Source organism: Pituophis catenifer, unplaced genomic scaffold, assembly GCF_029215685.1.
Source record: "Pituophis catenifer annectens isolate HBS135680 unplaced genomic scaffold, rPitCat1.0.hap2 SCAF_3, whole genome shotgun sequence".
Taxonomy (NCBI): Eukaryota; Metazoa; Chordata; class Lepidosauria; order Squamata; family Colubridae; genus Pituophis; species Pituophis catenifer.
This window is the reverse complement of record NW_027256883.1, coordinates 95,638,361-95,660,087: the sequence shown is the minus strand read 5'-3', so window position 1 is coordinate 95,660,087 and position 21,727 is coordinate 95,638,361. Positions and strand designations below refer to the sequence as shown.

Here is a 21,727-nt window from a genome sequence, read left to right as displayed (position 1 = left end):
GATGGAATGGGGCATTTCTAAAATTGCAAGACTTCCTGGCTTTCTTTGTGTGTCCCCCTTGTTTTAGTGCCCAAGTCAGACAATAATTAAAGTTTTGTTAGGATGAGACCATCAGGCATGCTTGAAGGAATGTGAGAAATTATAGACTGCTGTTAAATGGAGTGACCAAAGCTGAAAACATATTGATAATGCCTGGTAGTTTGTCAATCAGTTGTTTCAGATGACATTTGAAGGTCAGTTGGAGTTAAAGATGCCTGAAGCTGGAGTTTGGAATGTAATGAATGCTTCTTAGTTCTCATGACATGCCATCAATTATGGGTTGTCTCAAGACAAAAGAATTGTTAGTGCTTGATCATTAGTAAAGAAGTTATAGTATTTATCACAGAAATAGTCAAGAAAATAAAAGGTTGCAATGTAACCAAGGAAGTCCTGATGATAGCAAAGATCCTTCAGCTTAAAGATCTTTTTACTGTCAGGTCAGTGATCAAGATCAGCACTTTCATCCAGGTCAGTTAGATGTTTTGCCAGCAATTAACCAGCTTTGACAAAAGGAGGGGACTCAGCCTTCCTAACTAGGATTATTTCAAGATGTAGCAGGCTAAATCTGTAGGGGGAGGAGAGGGTGTGAGTGTATAATATACAGGATTCTGTCTCACTAATTAGATACATCTTCAAGCACAATACCATTTTGAGTCCTCTGTTGATTTTAGGCTGCTGGGGTAATGTAGATAGTTGGCTGATGTATTTGTATGCTGTTGGGATAAAGTGGTTGGGGTATTGTGTGTGACAGTTGGGCAGTCTCAAACATGATGTAGCATGTTTTTTGTCCTGGAGCTTTTCAGTGACCATGCTGAGGTTGCCCAGTCAGGAAAAGCTCAGAACGTCAACTCTGCCTAGGCAACCATGGATGCATCACAACTAGTATGTTTGGGAAGAGAAAAATAGTACTATAGATGATGTTTTGAGATATCTGACACTAAGTCTGACATTCTCGTATGGACTTGAGTGGAGAGTTTGTTGGATTAGATGGGATTGTAAAGGAAATTTTCTAATGCTCTTATTAACATTTAAAAACTATTCAGATTAGCTTTAGAGAACAATGTTAGGAAAAGAGCATGTGCTTGCCTCCACAGTATTATTTTCCTAATTAAAATTCTTCACATCTCCACAAGCTGCTTAGAGCTTAATGGGGAAGTATGGAATAACTAATTTCTTCTTTTACTCCAAGTCTGCTTTTTAGCTTAAAAAGGGATATTTTAATGTTCATGGTATTATTTATTTCATTCTGGTACTCTGCTTTTCTCTTTTCTAATATAGGTGTTTATTTTCTAATTTCTTGTTTTTATGCCCCAGAATTGTATGTTGTCCAGAGTCACTTTTTGTAGTTATTTAAATTGAATAAACAAACAAATAAATAAATAAATAAATTGCAACAGAACTGCATGCGGTCAGTTTGGGAAACATAAAGTTAAAGAAGATTTTCATTTATTTATAGTAATGTAGATTTAGTATAATAATATTACCAAACATTATTTTCCTTGTCATTAAGCAGGGAAACAGGAGAAAGCAAAGGTTATGAAAAAGAACTAAATTATAAATTATTAAGTGGAAAAAATGTAGAAATTGTATAACCATGCAGAGAGGAAAACTGTAACTAAAAGGATAGGTTTCATATTAACATGAGGAGGAGTGTGGGAAAATGTCAGGGAGCCAGAATTGTTGGGCACAGTAACAGTCTGCTTAGGAAGCCAAGACTGAATTGGAGCCAACTTGTGGAGATCTTCCAATGAAAAGGATCACAGACAATTTCAAATTTGTTAAATAACATGGCACAATTAAGAAACTTACAAAGAAGTGAAGAAAATAAAAAGGAAATTGTTAGATTAAGTTCAGTCTTGCGTGACATAGTGTGCTCAAATCTTTTGAACTACCTCAGTGATGACAGAAGCCTTTCCCCAGGTACTTAATAGTCTTGTCTTGACTTTCAGATTTGCCATAGCAAATATAATAGGATCAAGAAAAGAAAATCAGACTCTCATTTACATTTGTTGTAATGGAAACTTAATGGATCCTAAAACACTGAATTCCACAAATTTTTATCTGATAATAGATTTGTTAATCCATTGTACCCTAAAACCCGGGGAGGAGATTGCAGGGATGGCTTTAAATCACAGTTTTGGAAGCACTTGGAATATTTTACTACTCTTCTGCCTTATATATGTTTATGGCTACTAAAATAAATATCCAAATATAAAGACATAGCAAACTGGGTATAGAGTGAAGATGCAACTTTGGATTATAAATGTAGATGATAGTACAAACAGTAAATTTTATATAATTGGTAAAGTCCTTATTTAAACAATACGTGTATATTATTCCCATGTATGTCCAAGCTTTTCTCTTTCACTATGTTCCCCATCTATTTCTGTCTGAGAGTTTGTTTATTCTGTAATGGAAACTTGATGAAAGCATATAAAGCTTTTGATGACAGATTTATTCAGTCCTTAATTTCAAACCATCCAAGTTGCCACTTTTAGCTCTGGCTTCCATACAGCAAGAGATTTAATTAGCCACTCCACAAACTTCCCTCCTCCGCTCACCTTGCTCTTTTCCCACAGATGAAAGAGATGTTATGTATCACATTCCAGAAAATTCTTTGTGGTTGGGAAGCAGGCACAAGGCATTTGAAAGTCATTCTGCAGATTAAAAAAAGGGGGGGAAAGCCATTTAGGAACTGCCAAGTAACAGGAACAGGCAGCCACTCTAAGCCAAACACCCCCTGAAGTGTCTTACGGAAACATTCATATAGAGAATTCTTTCGCTCCCTTGACGTTTTAAAGTCCTTTGTTTCCCCTCTGCTGTTCTGGACTTTTTCTCTCTGTAGATTAGCTTTCCTTTAGGGTCTGGCATGCAGCAACAGTGTTGGGATGGGAGGAAAGCATGTGGACATAAAAGGTGCTATTCCCTCAGCCTCAGCAAGGTTTTCCTCTCAGCAGGTAATGGCAGTGATGGGATTCAACCGGTGTAACAACCGGTTCTCTGAGTGCGCATTTCGCTCACATGCATATTAATCATGCGCTGTGCACACGCACACAGTCCATTTCAAAACACCATTAAAAGTTACCTTCCACTAGCCCCAGTGAGTGAAACAGCTGAGGCACAGCAAGCCGCTCTGCTGCCCCAATCAGCTGGGCTTCAAACAAACGAAATATAGGTAGATATAGGACAGGGGTGGGTAGGCCCAGCTGACGGTCGGAGCAAACCGGTTGGCTCTCAGTTGATTGTCGGAGCAACTGGCTCACCCGAACTGGACCAAATAGGCTGAATCCCACCCCTGGGTAATGGGGTTATTTCAGGGCTGCTTTTCTCCTCTTCCCAATATCAGCAGCCATAGCCCAGTAGATTACAGAGCCTAGTAACTAGATGGCAGTCCATCTTGGTTGGTATTGGCTAGAGGGGCTCGCCTGAGATTTGTGCTCAGCCATTAATGCAACCTTCACTAGGAGTTGAAGGAGGAAGTGGTTCATAAGCTTTGTAAAGAAGCCAATCTTAGAATCCTTCATTTTTGACTGGGTCAGGTTTGAACTAGAAATGCACTTTTGTGTGGTGGTTAAAACACTAAAATGGAAGTAAATATATAATGAATTGATTGAATAAAATAAAATAAAATAAAATAAAAATAAAATTATTGTAAAATTACAAAGCACAAGGATTAAAACAAAGGAGAAGCCTATAAAATTACAGTTGATAGTCTAAATGCTGTAAATAAATTAAGTTAGATAACTATAAATGCCTAAAAGAACTAAGATTTATTATAAGACACCACAAAAATGTAAAGCTACACTAGCTTATATTGAGCCTTTTGCTTCCTGAAGCCCAACCAGGATTTGTTGGCATTATGATAGCTATGATTCACCCAAATGCAATAAAGTATTAGCAAGATATTTAAAATATTTACAGTAAGGAAGAATTGTCCCAGAGCTAAGATACTAACAAAAATATGTGGATTATAAGACCTGAGCAGATACACAAGCCCAATCTTATTGCAGAGCAAACCATTTCTGGAGGTTTTGGCATCTGATCTGAAGCAACTGGATTCATAAAGGCAAGGATAAAGCATTTCTCTAAATTATAATAAGTTCTGCATAGCTAGACACCGGTTTATAAATATTAATTAATTTTTTGTGAACTAACTAACCAACTATGTGAACTAATTAACTAGCCAATTATTATAGCATAGAAAGCACTGCAGAAAGCAGCATATTTATTTATTTATTTATTATAAATAACTCAAGACAGTGAATATACCTAATACTCCTCCTTCCTTCTATTTTCCTAACAACAACCTTGTGAGGTGGGTTGGACTGAGAGAGAGTCACCCAGCCAGCTTTCATGCATAAGGTGAGACTAGAACTCAGAGTCTCCTGGTTTCTAGCCGAATACCTTAACCACTAGACCAGGGGTTCCCAACCCCTGGGCTGCAGCCTATTACAGGGCCATGGCCTATTTGCAACTGGGCCACGTGAGCAGTGGGCTGGCACGCACATGTGCACATGCAGCTCAAATTGCGCAAGTTGAGCTGTGCACGCTGGCCCACCACTCAACAGAAGTTGAGCTGCGTGTGCTAGCCTGCCGCTTGCACGGCCCGGTTCTCCTCTCACTCCCCCTCCCCCACAAGCAACAAGGGTTGGGGACTGCTGTACTAGACCAGACATGTCAAACTGAAGGCCTGTGGGCCAGATGCGGCCCACGATGGAGACAGTTGAGCTCGAAATTTCTGTTGTTAAGTGAGACATTTGTTAAGTGAATTTTGCCCCATTTTATGATCTTTCTTGCCACACTTGTTAAGTGAATCAGTGTAGCTGACTTCAGTCCTCTGAATTTTGGTCACATGATCATGGAGATGCTGTCGTAAGTGTGAAAAATGGTCATAAGTCACTTTTTTCAGTGCTGTTGTAACTTTGAACAGTCACTAAATGAAATATTGTAAGTTTTGGACTACCTGTATACAGTACTGTGCCTAAATTCCAAAATTAAGGTTCCACAACACCCCAAATTATAATAATTCTTCCAGGCTTTTGCATAATCTAAACAGCATATTGAGGAGGGGGAGGTTTAATCAATCCATCCCATTTCCTTTCTGAGAAAGAGCCAAATTGCATTAGGAATTTGTCCTAATGTTGCCATTTTCATTTGTGGCAGCCTTATGGGACACCAAAGTGATGGGGTGCATACGCATTCCTGGATGTTGTGATGCACACTCTGACAATTACCCCATGGATTTTAATTTTTTTAAAAAAATCAATTTTAACCAAAAGGGGAAAAACCCTTTAGGCATTTCAGCTTTCCATACAAAGCCACGAATTGTACTCCACTGATGTCTGGAGGTGATAAAAAGACTTGTGAAAATGTGATGGATCAGACAGCTTAAGCCTCCTCTGCAAAATGGGGAGTGCAGTAACCTCAACTCTGCAACCCAGAAATCAGTTCGAAGGACCAAGGCCCCAAATGCACCTGGTCGCATAGACTTCCTTGTAAACCTCAGCCAACAAGGAAGTGAAGCAGGAGCTGGAGTTCAGGAAGCAGATAGCAGAGCCCGTCCCCGTCCTGCTCAGCATGGCGGTGTCATAGACAGCACAGAAAGCACCACTGAGGAAGTGCCTAGAAGTTGGCGGACAGGTGGCAATGGCGGCTTCTGCGGAGCCCCGCATCAAATACTCTGAAAGCTCGCCACCCACCTCTGCTCCTCCCACTCCCTCAACTGATCCTGCTGTGATACTTCCATTACAGCGGCAGCAGCTCCTGACAACTGTTGTATCCAGCTGGTGTCTGTTTCTCCCACTCCTTCCTTCCCATTCCCCTTCTCCCATAGAAACTGCTGTGGCTGCCTGGCCCTCGAGCTCCCAGGGCATGAAGACTCTGCAGCCCAGCCCAGCTCCAGCCCCCTTCCTCTCCAGGCTCACGGGCTATCCAGGCTGGAGAAGAGTGGAGAGGTTGCAGGGCTCTTGCTGGACAGGGCTGCTGCTACTGGTGCTGCAGCCACGGGATGAGGTGAGGTGAGGTGAGGTGAGGCAGGAGGTGAGGTGGGGGTGGCCTGGCTGTGTGTGGGGCCCCAGGGGTACGAGTGTGGTTCAGGTGGGGTGGGGCCAAGCGTGGCTTATTGGCTGCCCCAGCTCACATCCAGCTGGCTGTCACTGCCGGCCAATGAGCAACTAAGGGGCCAATGAGCTGCAGCTGCTGTTGGCCAGCAGCCGATTGGCTCTCCCACACTTACCATGCTCACTGCCTCCTGTGTGCACGCCCAGAGGGAACGCCAGGCTGGATCTGAGGTGGCGGGGGCCAGTCCTTCGCTGTCTCCAGGGCAGCCCTGCAGGCCAGATCTAAACCCATCACAGGCAATCTGGCCCACGAGCCTTGAGTTTGACATGTCTGCCATTGAACTTGGTATCCTTGTGTGCTGACTTTGGAAATTGAGAGTGGGCAGTATTGCATTGTGCTTATTCTCTTCCTCCTTCCAGGGTTGGTTTCAGTTGGTATTGATAAGTGACAGAATTCAACGCATGGCCCTTCGTTTATGAGGTGCCACATGGCTGAATGCTTCTTCTCTTCCTCTTTAACATCTACTGGGCAAGGTAATCTGACAGTTTGGGATGATGACACTATATTTCTATCCCAGGTGGCCTAAGGGAGGCCATGGAGATTCTGTCTTTTTATCTTGAAGCTGTGGGGACCTGCTGGCCTTCTGCAAAGCCTTGAAAACTTGGTTTTGTGCCCAAGCCTGTGAAATAGCCCATCACCTGGTTATTGTTAATGTTTGTTTTACAATGCCAGCTGCTATGTGTTTTATATTTTTTGTATTGTACATATTTTATTTATTTTATTGTAAGATATCCAGAGACATGTATGTGAGGTAGGGCAGATATATAAATCAATTAAATTGATTAAGTATCAATTTAATAAATATCCAAGAAGTCAGTCAGAACCTTCAGGGCGGGCTCAAGGCAACTGGCTACAGACACACGTAAAAATGCATGTCATTTCCAAAGCAAGAAGAGAGTTTTATATAAAAGGCTTCTGGCTTTCATCTCAATTCAGTTGGTAGTATATAATTCATTCAGAAAGCAAGGAGTAACAATGAGATCACTAATCCAAGGACTTTTCTTACCTTGTCACACATGTATGAGAGTTCTTTGTCTGTACCAGCTGTCAAAATCTCTGCAGCAAGCTGAGATTTTTTTCCAGAATGAGAAAACTATGCATCCTGATGTCATAATGCAAGTTCTATCCTTTACAAATTTGTGTCCAGCATCATAATGCAAGTATGAACTGGGCAAAAGTTGCAACACAATATGTGTTTGACATTGGCCACAGCTTGTCTCCTCTGTGGGTGCCCATCATAGTCACACCTTCAAGCTTATATTGTGGAATCTAGGGTAGAATCTGAGGCTGCAGATTCTGTAATAACAGACTCCTTTTCTTCTTTGCTTGATGTTGGGTCCTGGGTCAGTTAATTCATTGCCTTCCAAGGTCCCTTTGGTTCCTCATCATCACACAAGTCTTCTACAAGGCTTATAACAAATAATAGTTTTGTTATATTCATTTTCCTAGCATACATGACTGTGTTAGAAAGGTAAGTTGAATGGATATATTTTTCCAGTTTCCAGTTTCATGATACTTTCTAAGTTGCTTCCTCCTCCCAAGACTTCTTTGCTGATTCTGGTACAAAGTAGACCTAAACTCAGATTATTAGGCTGCAGTCCCACTTACTAGAAGTGCAGAAGAGCATGCCTTAGTTTGTGTGATAAAACTTGTTGCTTCTTTTTACAAAATGTGAGAGTTGTAGTTATGTGAAAACCTCTAGGGATAAGCTAGAAAATCTCCTGCAGTTTTGCTAAGCTTCAATTTTTAGGAGTCTTTAGATAAGCAGTGAGAATTTAGGAGATTATCAGAATACTTGGCAGAATACTTCTTTTAATCTATTTGGAATCAATTGATCTTAAGGCATTGCTTATTTAGTTTCTTTTTCTTAAATTTTTTAATTAAATAAAAATATGTGCAGATCATATTAAAACTTGGCTGATTTGTTTGCTTTGCTTTTTTTCTTTTATAGATAATTCTTGTAAGTTCTTCCCACAATGACCTGGACCAGAATCTTTTTATTAGTACAGATGAAGGTGCTAGTTTTCAAAAGCAGCCCATTAGTTTTTTTGTGGAAACACTGATATTTCATCCAAAGCAGGAAGATAAGGTGCTTGCTTACACCAAGGAGGGACAGGTAAATAACTAAAAAATGTTGTGTGGCTTTGCTTTTGATATATCTGAAACATGTTCTGGACAGCTTGGAGAAACAGTATGAAATATCAAATTATTTTACAACATAAAATACTGTAATATAGCCAATGTAGGAAACCTTTCCAAAATACTTCATATCACATCTGCATGCATATCATTTCCAACGGTTACTGATGAATAATCACATATAGAATTAAATCATATTATAAATGGCATTAAACTTAACATTTAGGAACAATTATTTATTTGCAGTTGTATATCATTAGTTGGTCCTGCAGTTACTGAGTGATTGATTTATGCATGTGAACCAGTCTCTATGCACTGTGTTTATTTATAGGAATCCAAATACTGGGTTCATTCTCAATCATGTTTGCTTAATATTGAAATGAATCTGCATTAAAAATCTGTAACAAACATGTATGCTATTTTGGCTCTCTGGTATTAATTCAGCTTTTAGTACTAATTTGTATATGCTTTATTCCTTGGCAAAAAATATTATGGATAACTATGTAAAGTTGTAAATATGTTTTAAATATCTTAAAATATGAAAGAGCTAGGTGGGTAATGACTAAGATGTTTGACTAAATCAAGTCCATTGTCAGTTATGAAAATTCATTGGGTGAGTTTGAACCATTCACTTTACTCTACCTCACAACTTGTTGAAGGGAAAAGTTGGAAGAGTCCTGTGCTTTTACCTTGTGCTCTTAGAGGAAATAATAATATGTTTTCTTCTTCTTTTTCATTTTAAGCTTTATGCATCTCTTGATTTGGGAATAAAATGGACTCACATACAAGATCATGTGTCAAAAGATCATATTTATTGGTAAGAGTCATATTCTTGCTATCCAGAATTACATAAAAAAAGAATTATGGAGAAAAGTGATCTTTTTCGATTTTTGAGGGTATTCTACTCAGCTGTACTGTATTACATAATATCTACAACTTTTCGCTAGTATTCATAGAAAATGAGGATGTTTAATAGATTTAGTTACTATAATAAGGAAAATGCCTTCCATTTTTCTACTTTACTTAAGTAATTTATACTTAATTTTTATTATTTATGTTTTACTGAAAGATTTCCTACCATATCCAATTCTAGAATGTTCATTGCTTCAAAGTACCTGCCCTGGGTGAAATAAGACTAAATTTTAGAAGGTCACTCTTCTGGCATTGAACATTTTTCTCCCGAAAATTTGTTGATTATTCATTTGCCAATTATTAAATCAAATACTCTTGTGTAAGACATTGAACATACTCACCAAAGCTTTTTAACCTCCTGAAAACTGCATCGTCAGACTGGGCTTTATTTCTATCAGTTCTTTTTTACGTACAGGTATTTTTGTAGCTGGTTGTTCAAATAAACGTTATATTCTAATTGATGCTTAAATGATTTAATCATCTCTGCAACTGAATCCTACAGTTTTTCAGAACTTTTCTCAACAGCATGATTAATGCTGATGCCTTAATGATTTTGATACCTTTGGTTCAGTGGTGGGATTCAATTTTTTTAACAACCAGTTCTGTGGGCGTCGCTTATTGAGGGGGTATGGCTTAGTGGTCATGTGACCGGGTAGGCGTGGCTAGCTGGTCATGTGACCGGGTGCCTGTGGCTATGTGCATAGGGACTACTCAGAGGGCTGAAAAAGTCATTTCTGACCGGTCCTTGCACTTTTGACCGGTCTTTGCACTTTTGACCGGTCCTCGCACTTATGACCACCCTCACATTTATCCCCGTTGCAACATTCTTAACAACCGTGTCACTCATTTCACAACTGCTTCTCTTCACCACGGTGACAAGATAGGGTGCAAAATGTAAAATGTGAGGATAGTCGTAAGTGCGAGAACCAGTCAAAAGTGTGAGGACCGGTCAAAAATAACTTTTTCAGAGTAATCCATATGCACATAGGGACTACCCAGAGGGCTGAAAAAAGTGATTTCTGACAGGTCCTCGCACTTTAGACCAGTCCTTGCACTTATGACCAGTCATCATTTATACCCATTGCAGCATTCTTAACAACCGTGTCACTCATTTCACAACTGTGGTGCTTGATGTGACCTGGTGGGCGTGGCCAGGAGGTCATGTGGCATCGCTTCTTTGCCCTAATGACAGTTTGCTGCAATGGTCCTAAGTGTGAAAAATGGTCCTAAGTCACTTTTTTCAGTGCCATTGTAACTGTTGTAAGTCAAGGATTACCTGTACAAAAATACAAAAAGCTTCTTTGCTTGCAAAAAGCTGCCCTAAATACCAATCATTAGATTAGAAATACCTGCAAACTGGAGTTACAAATCAGGCAGGGTGCCAGAGCACCTTGAGGAATTAAAATAGTTAAAATGCAATGATAACTATCAGCAGCCAACTCTTGCTCATAAAGTGAAACCCTTTAGCAGAGAGGTCATTTAAGCTCTCCAGAATGAAGCAAAGGAGCAAACAGAGTATCTGTTGCTTGTTAAACCAGAACAAATAGACACAGGAACTAGTAGATTTCCGAAGGTGCTTCTTTTCAGGAACAGAGATTAACATTTTTCCTTCCAAACAAAGCTGAATAGGGAAAATTATCTCATCACTAAACACAGGATTAAACATCACCAAGCACAGAATTAAACTTCACCAAAAACCAGTTTTAGACCAAAAGTCAGAAAGGGTATGTAAACTCACGTTTGAATGTCAATCTTTCTTTTTTTTTTTTTTTCTCATATCATTTAGGTCGTATATTATATATCTATAATAATCTTCTACTATACATTAATGAATACATAAATTTTGTCTCCTACTTATCCGAGTATCCTCTCCTTGCCATCTTATCTTTCCTACCATCCTCTCTACATCTTCTCTTACTATTCCGTTTTACTATTTCTTGTTCTGGTCTCTTCCCTTTTTATTTCAATTTCCTCTTCTCTAGCCACCCGTACCACTTGTCCCATACGCTGTAATAATCCGAATCATCTCTGTCATTAATTTCTAATGTTAATTTGTTCATCTCGGCACACTCCATTATTTTGCCGATTACTTGTTCCTCATTCGGGATTTTTTTCTCTTTCCATTGTTGGGCGAAGGCAATTCTTGCTGCTGTTATTATATGCAATGCCAAATATTTCTTCTTTTTTGTCATTTCCTTCTGAAGAATTCCCAGGAGAAGTATTTTAGGATCTAATTCGAAAGTTTCACCTATTATTTCTGAGAGCCAATTACAATGTCAATCTTTCTAGCTAGCCAATAATCCTTGTTGAATGTCACTCATCTTGGTTCCTTGTCATTAAAAGCTTCTGCTTCATTATTCAATTATTTCTTCAAAGTGCTGATCATTGCACCCTGTCTGGAAGAACTCCAACAGGGGAGTATTTCCTGCCAACCACTGTAAAAAGCTTAAAACAACCCTTCCCCTTTAAGAAAGTCAAGCCCAAAAAAAAACCTCAGAGAAGCTCCAGAACCGGAAGCAACAGTAAGTCTAGGCGTATTGCCAAGAATGTAATAAGGGTTAAGGGAGAGACAGTTTCTGTAAGCAGGGCAATAAAGATTAAGCTAGGAAACAACACCACAAAGTTGTAATTCTTTACAGGATTAACCCTGTAAAGTGGAAAAAAACAAATGGAGATTTCTTCTAACAACCGGTTCTCCGAATTACTTAACTACTTAACAACCGGTTCTATAGAACTGGTGCGAACCGGTAGAATCCCACCACTGCTTTGGTTGTTCAGAACCTTTATTTTAGTAATCTAAATTATGCCCTTCCTGATGTTGCTACACTACAATTTCTAGTAGGCCCAACCAGTATAGTATAGAGCTAGCTAAGCTGAAAGTTAACAATTCACTGAAAAGCTGTTATCATCTACAAAGTCCCAAAGCAGACCACCAGTCAGTATTGCAGAGGATTATTTTCACTGAAAGGAATGAAGGAATGAATGATCTGTGGTTTTTCCTTTCTTCCCACAGAAGCTTTTAAAAATACTGTGTTCATCTTGCAATAGGAGTGAGAATACAGCAGTTTTGTCCTACCACACACCCTTTCGTTGGGAGGAAAATAAAACTTCTCTAGACAAACTACGTGCTTCAGGGCTTATTTCTAGAAAAAAACCAAATGTGGGTATAAGTTGCTTTTCAACCAACTGAAAAGAAACAAAAGAGATATGTTTATAAACGAGAAAAGTTATTTTTAAATATAGATGTGTTGTGGAAATAGGGAATTAAAGAAACATCCCTTTTAGGGCAGACAGAATCAGTTTATTTATTTATTGCAATAAAGGATCAAACCCTGATATCGCTACCAAGAGTTTGAACGAAGTATGATTTTCAGCTCAAAGCATTTATATAGTTTCAAACAAAGGATTCTGTGAAGTCAGCAATTCATATGGTCATATACATTTGTCATTTTTAATTGACATTTCCTAATTACTGAGTTTGTTACTATCTTTGCAAAACAGTTATAATTCTTCTAAGAAATTACTGAAGCATAATCTGGTCATCTCCTCTCTCCGACCTTAAAATGTAAATCACCTAGACTGTCCTTATCTGTGACAACTGAGAGGCCTTCAAGTAGAAATCCTACTTGAAAGGAATGTGCCTGCTTACGTGCTGGATACAATTAAAAGCATTTTCTCTTTTACAATATTAAGAACAAAGAGGGCCCTTCAGTGATCATCTAGTTGGACCCGCTTTTACTTTATTTATTACTTTATTTGTCACTTTCCACATTAGATGCATGTGATACAGTGAGTTGCGTGTTTGTCTATATGGAGAACCTGTATAGGCTCTTCCTCTTGCCTGTGAAAATTCCTCCTGTCGTTGAGTTGTGAGGAAGGTATGTTGCTACTATAATTATTGTTCCCACAGCCTATCCTTTATTGCATCTCTACAATGGGGTGGCCAATGTGTTCTCTATAATGTGGGGTAGTTCAAGGCAGGGATTGGTGGTGCAATTCAAATGTTTTTATTACCGGTTCTGTGGGTGTGGCTTGGTGGACGTGGCAGGGGAAGGATACTGTAAAATCTCCATTCCCACCCCACTCCAGGGGAAGGTTACTGCAAAATTCCCATTTCCTCCCAATCAGCTGGGATTTGGGAGGCAGAGAATAGATGGGGGCGGGGCCAGTTAGAGGTGGTATTTATCGGTTCTCCGGAACTGGTCAGAACCTGCTGAATACCACCTCTGGATGGAACCCCTGCTATCCTCCTTTCTCCCACACAGCATCATCCACTTCTTAGAAATTTTGATTACATTAATCATGATGATTAATCCAGGCTACTGGATCATTAAAGTAATAGACTTGTGGGGTAAAGTTATTAAAATAATGGACAAAGGGGCCCCAAATACAAATCTTGATTCAAATTTGCAATTCAGTAGGCAACTTTGAATCAATTATCCTCTCTAACACACCTCACAGGGTTCTTATACGTATAACAAGTTGCTCTAAACTCCTGGAAGGGCAACATCAAAATGAAATTAAATAATGAATTTAGCTATAAGTAAAACTTAGCATCCTTAAATTTATTTAAATTTCCTGATCTAAATCACCTGAGTTCGTAATATAATAACATTTGTAGAGACCAGCAGGCTGAACTCTGTAGTTGCTTGGGACAATCTCCTAAGATTCCCTCTGTGAAATGACAGAGAGATGTACAAAGATAAATACTGAGAAAGGTGCAACAGTTTCACATGTGACTATGATTTCTGAGGGAAGAGGTTTACAGCCCTGTAGTTACTCAGTGAAACCAATAATATTATAAGAGGTAGAATAGTGTGGGAAACCTTTTGCTACCCAGTGTAACCTTTTACCCAGTTTAAGATTATATACCTAAACTGTCTGCAGGTAGTCCTCAACTTACAACAGTTCATTTAATGAGTTCAAAGTTACAACTGCACTGAAAAAAGTGACTTGAGACCGTTTTTCACACTTACAACCGATGCAGCATCCCCATGGCCATGTGATCAAAATTCAGACTTAGCAACTGACTCATATTTATGCGGTTGCAGTACCCTAGGATCATGTGATCACTTTTTGCAACTTTCTGACAAGCAAAGTCAATGGGAAAGCCAGATTCACTTAACAACCATGTCCCTAACTTAACAACTGCAGTGATTCATTTAACAACTTTGGGAAGAAAGGCTGTAAAATGGGGCTAAATTCACTTAACGAATGTTTCATTTAGCAACAGAAATTTTGGGCTCAATTGTGGGCATCTAATTTCCCTAATATTTGCTTTTGTATTCTTTTTGTATGTCATATTATAAATTAATAAAACTATGAATATGCAGAATTGTGAGCATGCTGAGGACTACCCGTATTCAGAATCTAAAAATTGTAGATAGCCTTAACAGAAGCCTAGCCCTCTGGCACATCATGCAAGCCTAGGGACAATGGTCACTGAGCTTCTTCTGTAAGTATTTGATTGCCACGGCAGTAGGACATTCTTTCTCATGGCTTGTCAGTTGTTCTGGATGATAAGAAGAATAAATCATGCAAAATAAAGTCAGCAAAGTGGAAAAAACTTCGCTGACTTTATTTTGCATGATTTATTCTTCTTCTTATTTTTCTTGCACATGAAGGGTTCCAGGTCTTAGGTCACCATCCTTCCTTCCTTTTGGCTCCATCTAATGATCTTATAAAGATCCCATTTTCAAAATGCCAGCATAATTGTAGCAAAGATCCTCCTTCAGATGGAACATAATCTTTGTTTTTTGTTCTCTGGAGAAGACTGTACAGTAGGCTTTCCTAAACTAGCTCAATATATTCATTTATACTGTTTGTGAACAACACTTTGGGACCAAGTAGATGCTGTGTCACTTTGGCTATATCTACAGATTGTACTTATCTCAGAAGTTGAGTGGGGCCTTTCATGCCTTATATCAAGCATGTTTAAGATCTTCATGTCCTACTGGGAATTCTCATGATTCTGCAATATTAACATAGCATAGAAGAATTCATCTGGAATGCTGGTCCAGATCATGTGTTTTCATTTGGATCTTTTGGGGGACTTATTTTGTCCTCCTTTCCAGGCCATGGATGAAATGTTTAATTAAGATTTTGACGTGTCTGCTGTGTCTCTTTCTCAGGTTCTCCATGTCAATGCTGAAGCTTTTTCAATTTATAGCTACTAATCTTATTCATTTAATTTCATGGAAGACAGCATTTTTATTAGTCATATATCAGCCCTACTCAGTAGACAAGATACGAAATGGACTCCACAGAAACATCATTTATTGAGTTTGCAATAATAACAGAATCTTGCATGTCTGATTGTACTGCACCACCTCTCTCTCTTTTTCATTCACTAAATTAGAGGCATCTGCTTGAACAGCTTCTGACTGTTATCTTGTAATTCTGGACTTTAAAAAGACTTTGGAACCTTTAGCTAAGGAACAGTTTCTGCATAACTACGGTATTTCAAAGTGGTCTACCTTTATCTTCATGTCATGTCTGGCTTGCCACGCAGTAGAATTAGTTGCTTTACATAGGGCTCATCTCTATAGATGTTCTGTATTTCTTTTCTCCTTAAAGACATATCTGCATTTCATTTGGGTAAAAGCATTATATATATATATTTTAAATAATTTTTATTGAGTATTTTACTTTTTAAAACCAAATACACAATAGCAAAAGAAGTCAAGAGACAAAAACAAAAACATGCACATCAGATGTTAAAATACACTACTAACAACAGATGTATACAATTTTACAACTTTCTGCATTGACTTTGTCTTTACTCTTTATTTTTATCCTTGGCTCCTTTTCTTTATTTTTAAATATTCATAATTAATTTTATTAGCAGGATCATTATTTACATTTATATCCAGTATGTTAATATCCAGTTTACCTTTATATTCTTATTTCTTAATTTAATTTCTGTTTTCCAACCATGTATAAAACCTATCCCACACTTTATAATAATCCGAGTCTTCTCTTTCTTTGATCTCCATCGTTAATTTATCCATTTTGGCGCATTCGAGGATTTTCTTTAGAAAGCATTATATTGCCTATCTTATTTTCCTAGTCCTTGGATGCTGATGGAAAGAGCATTCCATCCCTTTGATGTTCAAATAATGCATTCTTTCAGTTGGCATTTAGAAATTAGCACTGCTTTTAAGCTTTTCTAGGCCCATGCCAAGGCTTGATTTCTTTCAATGCTTTTCCAAGTGTGTTCTTGTAACTCCCAAGCTTTGTTATGAGCTTGTGAATCAACAGTGCCCTCTGGGATCTAACTCTAAAAAATCCAATATTTATCATTGATCTTCTTTTTTCAGACAAATGCAGCCTTTGGAAGAGCAATCCTTATGAACACCCAGTCCCTATTAACAAATTCATTAATCATCGATGTATGTGAATTAGGCCATAGTGAAGAAGGATACTATTATTTATTATTTATCTATATTAGAGTTCATTGACTATATTATTGCTAGAAGAAGGTGGAAAAGCTCAATTATACCATCAAAAACATTGCCACATATTGAGTGTGGAACATATCACAAACCTTTAGCTCCACATGACCTAAAGGGAAAGGCAGGCAAGCAGAATCCATGATATGATCTTGAACATATACCTGCTGTTTTTAAGGAGAATATTAGGAATTGCTCTGAAGTGATGAACCAGCAGTGAAATCCACTTACCTTTGCTACCGGTTCGGGAACGGGAGTGCGCGGGAGCGTGTGCGTGCTATGCATGTGCATGCCTCTTCTGTGCATGAGCAGAGGGTCAAAAACGGGACATAATGACATCCTGGCGGGTGGACAGAGCCTCCCGCCACTGGCGCTACCAATTCATGCGAGCCAGATAGATCCAGCCAGATTTCACCGCTGTGATGAACCCCATTGATACAAAACCAGAGGAATTACAGAACGACCATAAAGAAGTTAGAGTTACAGTACAGGTAGTCCTCAGCGTATGACCATAATTGAGCCCAGATTGCAGTTGTAAGTCATTGCAATCATTAAGTGGGATGTCCACATGACCATTTCACTCAATGATTGCAATCCTGGCTGTCCCAGTTATAGTAGTTAAATGGTGGTGTGATTTGTTAAGTGGAGTGAGAGGGTTCCTTAGGGTTACAGGAGGCCCAGCACAGACCATATGTGAACTGGGGCTGGTGTAGCATAGTGCAAAGCCACAACTGCCCCAGCCTGGCCCTGCACAATGGGATTTGGAAGCAGTGCTGATGCTGGATCTGGAGTAGCCTGGGGCCTTCAGCAGTCTCAGGCAGCTGCCATCATCCTAGGCTTCTATGTCAGCCATACTACTGTTGCTGCTACTCAGAAGTGCTGCTTTGCACTGTTCTCCACTCCAATCTTCAAGCGACATGAGCTTGGGGAATGGTGCAGTTGCCCCTGCCACTTAGTGCTCCCAAGGTTCTGTCACATGATTCAGGCATCTTTCTGTTGAGAGGCCCATGCAGCCTATCCAAGGCAGCTCCTGGTCGCATCATGCCTTCTTTCCTGAAGCTTGTTTGATCTTTAAATGAATTCAGACAGACAGCTCTGTAGTCCAGTCTTATTGCTCTTCTCAGGATTTGAGGATATCATCAGGATATAATCAGGTGTTGTACATGTAGGGAACAGGACTCTTGCTAGGAAAAACTGTAACATTTACAGGTTTCTGAACCAGCTTTCCAGAGAAGTATAATTCACCTCCATGATTTCACAGACGGCATTCAGAGTAATCCAGTTACTAATAACCAGTTGCACATTCTTCCCCACAATATATAATTTACTTTATGTGGAATATGAGAATGAATATAACCGAATTGTGGCATCCTGAGATGAATAGATTATCACATAAACATTTGTTCATGTGTGGATATTTCTATGGCAATGAGTGTACCATCACTAGTAAAATACACATACTAAGTCTCTGTTAAAGAGTGATTTGTAATATATATTTTATAGAGCATTTTACAAGTGACAAAGATAATTTAAGATTCTTAAAGAGAAAAAATTGTGTGACAAAAAGCAATCTGAACCATTAAAGTACTAGATAAATACTGAATACTGTGCGCAGTATCAAAAGAGTAGCATGTTTGCTGTACAATATAAGCTATGGCTTGAGATAGGAATATCAGAAGAAAATGTCTGGATAAAAAATGCAATAATAAATTAAACATACTGTGTTGAGTAAGTTATTTTCTGTCTCTGCGAGTAACTAAAAATGCCAGAAAACATGACTTTCATGCTAATCAGAGGAGACTATTTATTCAATACACTGAAAATAAAATCCTCTCTAGAAAAGTACCAGCATCATATTTCAAATTAGCTGTCTCATTGTAGTCATGAATAATGCTGCTTGATTAAGGGTAATTTATTAATAAGCCAGTATTATGAATTAGAGATCTTGACTCTATTAGTATGTTTGGACAAATTTTTTAGCAATTTACTAAATATACTGAAAGAAGACAGACATTACAATATTTTTAGTGCATGTTTAATTTGAATTGTTTTGAGGATACAGTTATTTTTTTAAAAAAATAAAATAGTGCATCCATAAAATCTAGAAAATAAAACAGCACACAGAACACCAAAGCAATATATCAACTAAACAGAAAAGCTACCTAAGAATAAGAAAGAAAAGGAATCGGGGTTACAACAGGGTTGGCACTATTTTCTTTGGCAAGATAAGGTTAAAAAACATATGAGTTTTGGAAAAGATTTTGCAGAAGTTTCAAGAGATATTGACGATGTGTACCGAGTATATACCAGCTATGCTCGGCGCAACAAGCTCCTTAAAGAGATCCATGTTCGATTTACTAGAACAGCACTAAGAGATGAAGTGTTTCGGAAAATGAGAGACCAAGCTTTTACCTACAAAGATAACCGACTAACAGTATTGCCCCAGCTCCCGAGACGAGTACAAGACATTCGAAGGAAATATGACTTTTTGACAACATAGCTGAGGAAGCAAGGGATACATTATCGTTGGCTTTTACCGGAAGGCCTGATGTTTACCTGGCAAGAACAGAGGCTACGATTGGAATCCATACAGGAAGCGCAGGACTTCGCGGAGGCCTATATTAATCTTAGTGACCAAGAGAGTGAAGGTGGTAACCTAGGTAAGAGCCAAGAAGAGGTAGCCCAGGAAAGAACAGCCACAGAGCATATTGGACATGACAAAGACACACTCCACTCTGGAGAAGAAAGAGGAACGAATTTCCAAATGGAGACCAGATCCCAGAAACTCAAGAACGCAGGCAAGTAGAGGTATGGATGAGGTGCTCAACCTGTTTTCCGTTAACATCAATGGCCTGAATGCTCCCATTAAGAGGAAAAAGGTCTGGGCTAGACTTCAAAAAGATAATTATGATATTATATGTTTACAGGAGGCCCACATAAGGAAAGACCACTCTAAGATTTTAATTTATCCTAAACTGGGGAAGTTGTATGTATCCTTGGCTGACCAGAAGAAAAGGGGAGTTGTTGTTTACGATCGGAGAGGCCTGGTGAAACGTCAAATATATGCAGATACAGAGGGTAGGATACTGATGTTAGAGATTAGTATTGGCCAAAAAATAGTATTGTTAGTAAATATATATGCCCCTAATGTTAACCAAATGGGTTTCTTTAAAGATTTGTATGAAAAAATCAATGAATTAAATTACGAGCATGTATGCATAGTAGGTGACTTCAATGCGATTGCTGATACTTCAGTTGATTATGATCCAGGAAAGGGCTCTCCTAAATATAAAAAAGGGCATAGGAAGGTACTCCCTAAAACATGGGATAACCTAAAAACAGAAATAGGGTTACGAGATGTCTGGCGAGACTTCCATCCTATGCAAAAGCACTTTACATATTTCTCCCCCAGGCACAGATCATGGTCCAGGATAGATATGGTCTGATCGACATCAGATCTGAAAGAAGACATAAATTCGGTTGAAATAGGGACGAATATATGGGCAGACCACCACCCCCTGGTAACAAATTGGAAGGGGTCCACTAGAAGAGCGAGATGGTCTATGAGGGCTGAGATCATGAAAGACGAGGGATTTATAAATATGATTAAAAAAGAATTAGATCATTTTTTTACCGAAAACAAGAGAGAAGACACTTCCCTTCAAAATATTTGGGATACTGTTAAAGCAGTAGTTAGGGGATTGGTAATAAAATATACAGCTACCAAATGGAGAAAGGAGAAAGCCAAACGGATTGAGTTAATGGCTGAATTGGAGAAAGCTGAAGGAGAACTGCGTTTAGATCTGCATAATAATTTGACTAAGGAGAAAATTGACTTGATTAGGCATGAGTTATCTATCCTAGACCAAAACGATTTGGCGAATAAAATCCGGAAATGTCGACAAAATCAATTTGAGCATGCTAATAAGCCAGGCCGGTGGTTGTCATATAGATTAAGAAAAGAGGCAGAATCTAGAAAGATTGAATTTTTACAGGACTCTATGGGAAATTTGGTAGGTACTACAGAGCAAAAAGCAAAGGTGGCCCAAGATTTTTATACCTCCTTATATAGCCAAGAAATTTATCAGGAAGATAAACTCAAGAGTTATCTCCAGAATCTACAATTGGATTTGATTCCGGATCACTGAAAAGAGATTTTAAATGCAGAAATTACAGTTGGAGAAATAGCAGTAGCTATCAAGAAACAAGCCAATGGCAAAACTCCAGGACCGGATGGGATTCCTAGTGAATTTTATAAAGGAGTCTTTGACTCACTTAGTTTGCATATTAAAGATCTATTTAATGAGGTTTTACTATATTCTAGGATACCCCGGTCCTGGACAGAAGCCTACATTTCCCTAATCCCGAAACCCGAAACAGATAAAACTCTGATCCAGAACTATAGACCAATCTCGCTCCTGAATGTGGATTATAAGATTTTTGTGACAATACTAGTTGAGAGACTCCAGGTATTCCTGTCCCGATTTATCCACCAAGACCAGAATGGTTTCCTGCCTCATAGGCACCTAAGAGATAACGTAAGGGTGGTATTGAATGCCTTAGAATACTATGAGACACACTCTGATAAACCAATGGTAATGATTTTTCTGGACGCTCAAAAGGCTTTTGACAGAGTCAGCTGGAATTTTATAATACAACAATTGGAAGTGATGGGTTTTGGGTCTCAATTTACAAGGGCAGTTCAAGCCATCTATTCTAAACAGTCGGCAAGGCTATTGTTTAATGGATCACTATCAGATGAGATACAGATTTATAAAGGTACCAGACAAGGATGCCCTCTTTCACCGCTGCTATTTATTTTAACACTTGAACCACTTCTTAAGACGATCAGGCAGGATTCAGAAATTAAGGGCTTAAAAGTTAAAGGGGAAGAATACAAACTCCAAGCATTCGCCAACAATTTGGTTTTCATATTAGAAGATCCCCTTAATACGGGACCAAAATTACTTATGAAATTAGACGAATACGGGGAGATAGCGGGATTAAAAATCAATAAGGATAAAACCAAGATGTTAACAAAAAAATTGTCAGGTGCCCAAAAGGAA

The 21,727-nt window shown here is 38.7% G+C and overlaps 1 protein-coding gene across 1 annotated transcript in view; it reads left to right on the top strand.

Annotated features, from left to right (window-relative positions):
- Nucleotides 1-21,727, top strand: part of SORCS2 (sortilin related VPS10 domain containing receptor 2) — a 154,550-nt gene that overhangs the window by 63,817 nt on the left and 69,006 nt on the right. Inside the window, exons 4-5 of the mRNA XM_070939145.1 lie at nucleotides 8,111-8,275; nucleotides 9,042-9,115. Of these exons, the coding sequence (XP_070795246.1) occupies nucleotides 8,111-8,275; nucleotides 9,042-9,115 (239 nt within the window). The remainder of the gene's footprint in view (nucleotides 1-8,110; nucleotides 8,276-9,041; nucleotides 9,116-21,727) is intronic.